This window comes from Magallana gigas, chromosome 4 (assembly GCF_963853765.1).
Source record: "Magallana gigas chromosome 4, xbMagGiga1.1, whole genome shotgun sequence".
In the NCBI taxonomy this organism is placed as follows: Eukaryota; Metazoa; Mollusca; class Bivalvia; order Ostreida; family Ostreidae; genus Magallana; species Magallana gigas.
Window position 1 is genome coordinate 30,513,727 of NC_088856.1, and position 10,608 is coordinate 30,524,334.

Genomic DNA, 10,608 nt, shown 5'->3' on the forward strand with positions numbered 1-10,608 from the left:
AGGAATACAGATTGCAATTCACAGAATGATGAAATTGATCATTTCACAGACACACACATAATCCATATAACATAACTAGATCTAGATGCACACAATACACTGGGGAACTCAGTTATTATTCCACAGTTTCATTAATTTATTAATTAATACATAATTTATGTACTAACGTTACCATGACAAAAATACTTACAGCTGTCTGGAGTACAGACTCTCGTCAATTTCACCTTTTCCGTCCAGCGTCCCATTTTGAGCCATACTAATCTGAAAGAATTCAAAAATTTGACTTCAGCATACAAACAAGAAGAGAATGATGGTTAAGTGGCACACAAATATATATAACTATATTAAATACCATGAGATAGCTCAACGAGGGAAAAAATATAATTCCTTCCTCATTGACATCCTATGCATACAGTGTATATCCTATTTCAGTGTTGTATCAATAACTTGGACGCCAGAGGCATTTGATCTGCATGACTACATACTTTTTCAATTTTTTTTTATTCAGTCATGCTAGGTTTCACGTCAAGTTTGAAACAACACAATGAACACCCCACGTTTCATTTCCTTACACCTCATTTAATTCTTTTTTTCACCAATGCAGATGTGTAGACAGGTTTACAAATTTAAAATCAGAACATAATAACACAAAACATGCATGAAGAATAGAAGGTCTTATTAATAATCATCGACCCTCCCCCCCCCCCCCCCCTTCTCCAACACTTTCCAGCTTAATACAAATATCAATTTTGCCATATCAAATGGTTTTATCTGTTGATACATGTAGCATCAAATGGTTGTATTGCATTGATAAAGGATAAATATCATTAAATAATCTTATTACATTGATATATACTATCAAAATATTTTACTGCACAGTGAAATACCATCAAATAATTGCATTATGTTGATGCAGCAAGGAAAACTATACTAAGAAGTGAAAAATAAGACATTTTCATTTCTGATTACTTGAATGTTCATTATTAACAAGCTAGAGCATGTAGATTATTAATAAGTAATTACAATATTTTTGATTTCTAAAGACTGAAACACATTTGAGGTTTTTTTTTTATATATTCTATGTTCACATCCGGATTACAAAGCAAAACATTCAACCAGATTAGATTTCAGTCATTCATAACTGGAAACAAGATTAATAAGAGCAATATTTGGAAATGTTAAAATGTCTCCACTCAACATAACTAAATATAGGCATGCTCTTGAATATATCTAAAAATAAATCTGATCAAACAGGCTTGTCAATCCAAACACTAATTTAAGCAAGAAAAGACTGAATATTAAGAAATATTCACAGCAAAATGTAACTATAAATAGATGAATGATATATCTTAAAATAAATCCAATGCAACATTTTGTTGGAAGCGAGACAAAAATAAAAGAATGGCATTGTGTTTTAAATAAACAGGCTTGTTGACTCAAACAAAGGTTGTGGCCATACACTAAAGAAAGGAAAAGTGAAATTGAAATATTGATTTTTTAAAAAAAGAATATGTGTACATGCAAAATAAATACCGGGTACTGTTCATTGCATTTTTCAATGTAATTCTAGCTGTCGCCACAGAAAGTATTACACGAAAACATATAATAAAGATATCATAGGAGCAAACATAGAAAATAAATCAATTTACTGAAAAAGTTGCTATAAACATCCAAATAATCAGACTTTTTTTTTTTTAATAAGCAAGTTTGTCAAAGAAGGTGTATATTTTACCGAGAAATGTGATGCTTGTAGTCCACTACCACAATTATTTTAATTTCCAAGAATCAGAAACAAAGTGAAAGTGAAAATAGGACTTTCGGAAGATTAAAACCATCCCTATTTCAAAGAAAGATTATCAAATGTCAACAAAATATCAGCTGTGATATCATATCAATACATGTCATAATATTGTTAACATGATAGATATTCAGCACATTAATCAGTCTTGGTGTCCTATAACTTAAAGATAATCTTGATCAATGACTGGCTTAATGCGGAGTGGAAAGTATTTGACTGATCTATGTTTTATAGAGAGAGAGATGTGACATCATTTATACCATTTATTAAAACTCATCAATATAAATCCAAATTCCATTCATTTTTTAAATACACACCTCAACTGGTAGGCATAATGCTTGCCCTTTGGGTCCCTATAACCCTCATCAGCAAAATTATTAATTTCCTCGACATTAGAAAAATTTTATATTGATCTTATGAACGCATCCAATTTCAATCAGAAATAGTTCAAATGACCCTTAAAAATTCCCTTAATTAACACTACAAGAAAGATGATCAACTGCTGAATGCTTGCAATGAGGCCAATGAAGATAAATTGGCAAGCCCCGATCCTGTTACTGATGTGTGTTAATTGTAGAAGTGCGTCTCCGTGTCTTGTCTAGACCAGGGCTGCGTTTTATAAAGAACTTACGACAAAGTCGTAAATATTTTTAGTCTCATGGAATGCCCTTTGGGTAACAAAATTTATAATTATCATACTATTTATTTACCTTTATTTCAATTTCTACAATTATTTTATACAGTCATTAATTAAGAAATGAACTCAATGTCTACCCAAGTTATACTCGTATAACCTGGGTTGGGGCAATTTACGCTTTATAATCCGCGAAGCGGATTATAAAAAAGCGTAAATTGCTCCAACCCAGGTTATACGAGTATAACTTGGGTAGATATTGAGTTCATTCCTTATAATTTAATTTTCTGGAATTTGCTGTACAAATTGAGTCCGTTTTACTTTTAAAAATGATATAAATCTGTTCAAAATTCAAACATAACTTCAAGTGAATTAGTACGTTGGTGCATTGTGACGTGTCTTGTGACGTGCAAACCAGGTTATACAAATTTAACTTAATTTTTCTATCCAATCAAATGCCGCGTTACAACCAGAATTAAATTATATTCAAATAATGATAAGTTTGTGATTAATAAGCACTCATTAATTTGGTCATAAGTCGTAAGATCTTTTGTAAAACGCAGACCAGGTGAGTACATAGACATGAGTGAATCAATGAATGACACCAAACCCAGTGCCCAAAGCAACAACTTTGTTATTGAAATTAATGGCGACCACTGATCATTGGTGAAAGTATGATGTAATGGATAAACAGCTTCATGCAGTAATCAAGACAAAAGGGAGGAGTGCAGGTTGGTTAAACTTGACTCATAGTTCATTGCAACCATCACCCCCAAAAAAAGAAATTTAAATTAATGAACAGATCATTTTGACGACCATGTTGATTCTTAATGCATATCAAGAAATTCAATTGCTTCCATTCAATATGAAATGTCTCAATATCCATATGAATATGAATAAATATCCGTATGAAATATCTCAATGCTTAATCAATGATACAAATAAATGTTAAAAGCATGTTTTAATTACTTTCAGGAAAATGAGGAAGTATCATTTTTTTTTTATTTTGTATAAACTCAAAATTTCACGATCTAATGCACTAATTTTCATTTTTTTTTTTTAGTTCAGTAAAAAAGAAATTTTAAGCAATCCAAGTACAATAAAAGAGATAAAAGACAAATCACCAAAAAAGCTTGTTGTTATGGACAGAAGTAGGTTATCATAATGAAAGCGAAACCTATACCGTATTTCACGTAATTTAGGTCGATACTTTTTACCCCTGACATGTGGACCTCGCCCTATTCATCGCTTCGCCCAATTTATGTTTTTTTTTTTTTTGGTTGGAATTTTGCAAACATTTATGCAACCCTCCAATAAAATTATGAGTGTTTACTTTAATACTGCTTGAATTTCTGTGTAAAAATCGTATGGATTTTAATCAATATACTGTAGTAATTTATCATTTTAACAAAATTAAATGTAAATAGATTTATTTCTTCTTACATTTCTTACTTAGATCACTGACTGAATCATTAAATGCTGTCATGCATTTTGATCGTGTGCTTACGATAAACAGGAAATCGATTTCGCGTGGTAAAAGTAAAATGAGAACCGTACAAAGGGTAATTACGGGGGGAAATATCGTCGGGTAGAAATAAAAAAAAAAACAATTTGTTTTCATAATAGAATACATGAACAAGTTATTTTCTGTATATTCAACATAAAACTTTCGATGAAATTTTAGCCAGGTGTCTCTGAAATCAGTCTGGGTAGCGCTGACTTTGTTTATACACAGTTGAACTCTCGGCACGTGCTACTCATGCCTGCAGGCTTCAATAAGATTAGAGGTTGACTCGTGTGTATATACACAGTAAAAAGTCACATAGAGACACAGGGTGGCATGTGCTACCGTAGTCATGCCTCCAGGCTAGGTAACTATCCCCCGGTTAACACCAGTTTGTACACATGGCAGGGAAGTAATAAAAAACGATCTTAAATTAAAACCGGCTGTACTGAATTATTTGGTTTGAAAATTTTGACGCAATTTCAGACATTTTCTTACGATGTTTTCAAGAAATACACTTTATTTCCCTTTTGTTTAAAACTGTGAAATAAGATTAAAGGCTACTATATGATAACGTTATTGGTTTAAACCATTTATTCATTAGAACTAGCGGTAATTTTTCGACCAATTCTTCGAAGTCGACCTATTTATACTTTTTTTTTATTATGGCTAAAAACGGCCTCCTTCGCCCAATAAACCGTATCGACCTAAATTCCGTGAAATACGGTACATATTGTCAGACCATACTGGACATATCTTTTAAGGGGGCTGGATGGTTGTTGCCATTTATAGACTATATTGATCTTCTTTAGCAGAAGAGCTTCCTTAAATTGGCTCTTTCTCTCTCACTCTGGAGAAATCTACTTCCAATATATAATCAGAATGTGTTCAGACAGTCCAGCTAGTTCTGACATCCAAGATTCGCTGACACTTCAACATTTTAGCAGCAGACTCGGACATAAACAATACCAAACAGCCGAAAACAGTTCAGTCTGTACCAAAAAGCAAGCAGATTCTGATCAACTGTGACAGATTTGATCAAATGTTTATCAACTCTTAAAATGATATATACCTCTAAATTCTAGGAATATATAAAAAGAAAATTGTTCCTTGAGATTTCTTAGTCACGTAAAGATTTTATTTTACGGTATAGCTCGTTACTTTGGTGGGGTATAAAATTTGATAAATTATTTTTTAATTGAGTTACATCATTACTTGAACACTTGCTGTTTCAACAATTTCAATCATTTCTACTTCATAAGTCTCCAATTAAGGCTTATGCATGTAATGTGAAGTTGTACTTTCCCAAATTTTTCTTTTATTAGCAACTTTATGTTTCCTGCCAAAATCAGCACTTTAATACCCAGCCAAAGATAACTTGCTATACAGTAGTTGTCATCAAATATTTTAATTTGATGATAATGACTCTACGATTGTAATGTTTTTATCTGCTGTCACTTTAGAAACATGTTAACAAGAGCTTGGACTTTGGGTAGTTGTGTCAAACAGCAATGTGACGAAGGCCTGTCTATTTCATTGCTGGCCACTCAGCCATGGCTCTTTGAAATCAACAAGATTTGTCTTGCTTTTGAGTTAAGACTATGCAATTAGTGTATATTTTGCTTGAAATTGCGTCATTTTTAACTTGTTTTGGTGCAGGAAATAGATAGCTACGTCCAACCGAAAGTCCAAGGTCTTGTTAAAATGCTTCTACTATCCTCAGCCAATGAGATATGACGATGGCTTTCAACGAATTCATCCAAATGTGGATGGGAGTAAATTTCAATGTTTTTAGCACAGACTGGAATTCATTACCTTCTGTGAGGCGGGTTTGTCAGCTTTGTTTCCCATCTTAATTGAAATCCAACAAGAAAATAAAAAAAGAAGAAGAACGCCTGATTCAATATCACACAAGTTTCAAAAACCAGGCCACCTCATTTCAGTGTTGATACTGAAATGAAATTGCCTGTCGTCGATGCTGGGCCATAAACTACTGCTGATGAATTTAACGACCATTAAACATCAGACCTCATCTCTCTTCCTATAAGGAATTTAATGAATTTAATACATTGAGAAGTTAGTTGATCATGTTAAGTGTATTGATTTCTTATTCACCAGTTGCCATTTCCAGTCTCCATCGAGTCCTACACAGGAAGACTCCATGCATGCAATGAAGAAATGATTCACTCAGATGTTCATATTTGCCGTTGTTTTAATTGGTTGATCAGGTTTAAACTTAATGTCCAAAGAAAAAAAAATTCAAGCAGATCTATTTCTGAATTACACATACTATAAAATATTCAAACTAACGACTATTTTCTATAGTTGGTATGTAGTTATTTTTTAAATACATTTTGACAATTTTTGACAAAAATACACATATCTGACTGTCAGAGAAGTGCAACCAAAATTGATGAAAGGGAAAAATATTCAAGATTTTTAAATTGACATGTTACCATTTTTCACGTGGAAAAAAAAACAGATTTCATAATAATAGAGATTTATGATGTTTCCATTTCTCCTTCTTACATTTCTAATCATTCAGAAGTAACTTGGAATATATACCTCACACAATTTTTGGATGTGATCATCCAGGTACTCTCACATGTTTCATGTTTCAGACCTCTGCGATGCAAAATCCCCAAAGACTTATTGCCTTAAACTCTTCGGTTGTGTATTGAAACATGACAAACTGGAGGGGGGAATATTGGGATTTTTTCATGGTACTGAATGTTTAAAACTAAAGGTATAAAATTTAAGGATATGGGGAAAAAAAGCAAAATAGGATAACTTGAGACCGAGTATTGTAAGAATAATCTAATCATTTTCATTTTACATACATGTATCTCCAGGACAAGATTTATTTTTTTGTTAGTCACTTGGACTTTCAACTTAAATTTAATAGACAACATGGTCAATGACAAATTTAAAGTCCAACTGGACTCTATATGGCGGGATGGTAATCCATTTTTTTACATTAAACTCCTAGATACCCTGTTAAACTGCTCTGTATGGAGCTAGAAAAATTTATTTAAAATGGATGGGGTTTTTTTCACTAAATTTATACAGTTTATATGTAGTAATATAAATAAATGCTAAATTAAGATGTAATATTATTTTACTGGAGAATCTTCAAGAGAGGATTTTTCATTTTTATTTTTTTTGGAGGGAGGGAAACAAATTTGCTGTTACAATTTTATGCTGGGTTATTACAATGTTACAATCCCCCTGATTCTGGTCCAACAATGGAACGCTTCTTATAATACTGGTAGATATACAACATTTCCCATAATTGCTTGTCAAATAAATCCCAATTTTTATATAAGGAATAAGGAATCATTCTTTGAGTATTATGAGGTGATAATTTTGGTCAGGGCGTAATCAAATCCAATAAAGCCCGAAAGGCTTTATGATAGATTTGATCACGCCCAGACCGAAATTAGGCCTAAAAAAAATAATTGTGTGATTAGGGTAACAATGATGAAAAAATTAGGTTAGGTAGGTAGGGATTTTTTTTATTTCATCATATTTTTTTTGCATGAATTCTTAAAGTGTTTGTTTCATATTTAAAAACGTATTTTTTTTATTGGAAATAAGATAAAAATGGTAGGATCGGGCCATTTTTGTAGGTTAGGTCGGGTTACCCGAAACACACAATTTTTTTTGTTAAGCCTTTTCACCTCATAATATTCAAGGAATGATTCCTTATTACTTATGTTTAAATATAATTTTAAGCCATCGTACGATTAAATATTAAAATATAAATAAGCACACCCCGCTGGCGCCTCGATACGTAGTGTTATCACAGGCAAAGACACTGGAGAATGTAAATATATATTCAGTTCTGCAAGAGGGTAATCATTTATCTGAAATTCAGTTCCTTTTATTTTTATCATTTGATTAGTAATACTTTATCATTTTGGGTAATGAAGAAACATATTTTAAACTAATGTACACAGAGTTAGTTTTCAAGACTTTATATTGGACTTCCAGATGTGGTTAAAAGAAAATAATCAAAAAAATATAATAATCATGACATTAAATTGTGAGCACCCCTAATTTGGCATGCACATGTCAGAAATCTGCATGTACAGTAAGCATTATTTGAGCAACAACAATATCGAAAAAATTATCACAGTAACAATTGTCACTTGCTTTCCTTACGTGAAAATGGCAAATGATTCTATAGTGATAACCTGTCATTTTGCCAAATATTTCAGACAAGTGGGGTATAGGCAAAAATAACATTCATGAAAACTGCGTGAAAGACTGCAAATTCTGGAATGCATCGGCAGATTTACTCTTCACTTACCAAATTTTCAGTTTCACTTGAATTAGAAGTACAGTGTGTACCGTTGGCTTCTGTTCTCGCTTTCTTGGCTGGGGGACTTTCAGAATCAGTACAATTGGACATCTATAAAAGCACAAAGGAAAAGTGTGTTACACGCTTCAAGAGACAAATCATCGATTAAAATCTCAGTAAGATTAACAAGCGTTTAGACCTCGAAGTTATTTCTACAAATGATTCGGAATACAACCTGAAATGAGTTATTAAATCGCCAGTAAAAATCACAGGCGTACGATCGGTCTAAAAATATGGCGGCTACTAGGAACGACTACTACACGTGCGAGAAAGGGGGAGAATCCAAAAATAACAATGACGAGTGTATTCGTGGAATACACAGAATCGTTCCGCCGACTTGTATATTCTTGCACCGAATATTCACCTTGATCAAACATTTTCAACACAAATTAAAATCAGGATAAATATGTAATGAATGTAATTATTTAAATATTATCATTAGAAGAAATTAATAAAATTTAGAACGCCCTGTCTTACCAAAGATTAATCCAATACACATGAAAGTGTTGTTGTATCCTGATGTCAACGGTTAACTTTAATATAGTAAGGTGAACGAATGTTCTCGAACAAAATGTGGTGAGAATGTTGCGATCACTGTAAGTAATTGTTCCTACAAACGTTTCGTATATAGCGTTGACTAACACGGTGTTTCCCAACTTATTTTCTGATCTTTGATAAATGAACTTCCTGTTTCTATGTCATTATAATGATGGGATTGTGGGTAAAATTCAATGACGTCATGTGCGAACGAATTCTATTTATAGAATGTTCGATTTCTTTCTTTGTACACGTACGCGAGTTCACAAGGTTTTAACACAACAAAATTCACCAGAACTTTAACAACAACAACAAAGCATGTCTTAAAATACATGTACACTATAACAAAAGAAAGTCGATCAACCATTTTTTTTTGCCTAAACTTTGTTTGAGATATGATGTTAATCTAATTATATATAGTAAGCTTTTTTCGGTTTGCACGAGAAAGTACGAAAGACGTGTTAAAATAGATTATAAAGAAGCGTAAATTGCTCCAACCCAGGTTATACGAATATAACTTGGGTAGATATTGAGTTCATTCCTTATACATGCAAGAAGATGGGTGAATAAGGCGTGTAAACTGCCTAGCTATTTGAGGATAGATACTTAGATGCTATTAAATTAAAATATTAACAAATCTCATAATTTCTTCCTAAATTATTGAAAACAATGTAATACTATATTTGCCATAACATCGTTTTATAACATTTATAGCGAGCGCAGCTCGCCGGCGCGCAGCGCCGGCGCGAAGCGAGCTCTACCGGCAAGGCGTGTGTGAATAGAAAATTCGGACTATTTGCACATTCATTCAACGGATTTTTTTGGCGTCAGTAAATCGGACCAGTAATGCCTTGTTTTAATCGTCCCAGTAGTTCCCTTTAACGAGGCCGGGTCTAATATTTTCTGCCCTAGATTTTTGAATGAATTTTTTTGCATGAATTTCTACTGATATAATTATTATCGTAAGATAAAAAAATAAGACATTTACCACACCGTTTGTTTAAGGGGTCATCTCAAAGTTTGTTAATTTTTAACATAGGACCCTATGAGATTTTGTTTAAAATGTATCAATTTTGCACATTTTTTTACATCTTTTTAAAACTTCTGCCCTAGGGATTTCTTTTTCTGTTCTACATATTAAAGTTATTGCTAAAAGGCATCAAATGATCAAATAAAAAAAAACTTTTACCTCTTGGTTTGTTCCAGGGGTCTTATCAAAGTTGTTTTTTGTATGCCCAATTTCCCAGATTTGTCAGATGATGGCTATTTTGTATTTGACAAAGGCGAAAATGGTGATCTTTATAGTATTATTAAAACATTCAGACATATTTAAGTAATAAATAAATATATAACATCACATATTAAGGGTCATAAATATTAAATAAATGGTTATTGTCTTGAAATATATGAATTAAGCTATATTTAGGCGGGTTAAGAAAACGTGACAGAGGGCTAGACATGCGGAACCCTTTTCACGTTTTCGACCCGAGCCCAAATACAGCTTATACTTCGAGACATTTATGTTTATTCAACTATATAATATCAATTTCACACATCAAACGAGCAGTTTTCAACAAATTTCGCTGAATATCTGTAGTTGAAACTATCACGCCATGGCGTCAACCAAGCAAAAATATGACGTCACAATACAAATGAAACGCTGCGCGAAAGCGTGCGTACTCGTTCTATACTCGGCCTCGTTAATTATGGTTTCCCATTTCACACTCTCACGAGAACAAGATAAAAGACTACGTACATGCATTGAAACAACG

The 10,608-nt window shown here is 32.6% G+C and overlaps 1 protein-coding gene across 7 annotated transcripts in view; it reads right to left on the minus strand.

Moving 5' to 3' along the window:
• Positions 1-9,007, minus strand: part of LOC105342273 (ubiquitin-like modifier-activating enzyme 1) — a 43,077-nt gene extending 34,070 nt beyond the window's left edge. Inside the window, exons 1-4 of one of the 7 annotated variants that reach the window (XM_066082008.1) lie at positions 8,475-8,622; positions 8,249-8,350; positions 5,752-5,787; positions 191-261 (exon numbers count right to left, since the gene is read on the minus strand). In XM_066082008.1, coding sequence (XP_065938080.1) covers positions 191-261; positions 5,752-5,787; positions 8,249-8,350 — 209 coding nt within the window. In that variant the 5' untranslated portion in view covers positions 8,475-8,622. Of the gene's footprint in view, positions 1-190; positions 262-352; positions 378-1,732; positions 1,833-5,751; positions 5,788-6,051; positions 6,115-8,248; positions 8,351-8,474; positions 8,623-8,776 lie in introns of those variants that run through there. The other 6 variants (XM_066082007.1, XM_066082011.1, XM_066082010.1 and 3 more) reach the window with 6 other exon arrangements.
• Between the last annotated feature and the right edge of the window lie 1,601 nt (positions 9,008-10,608).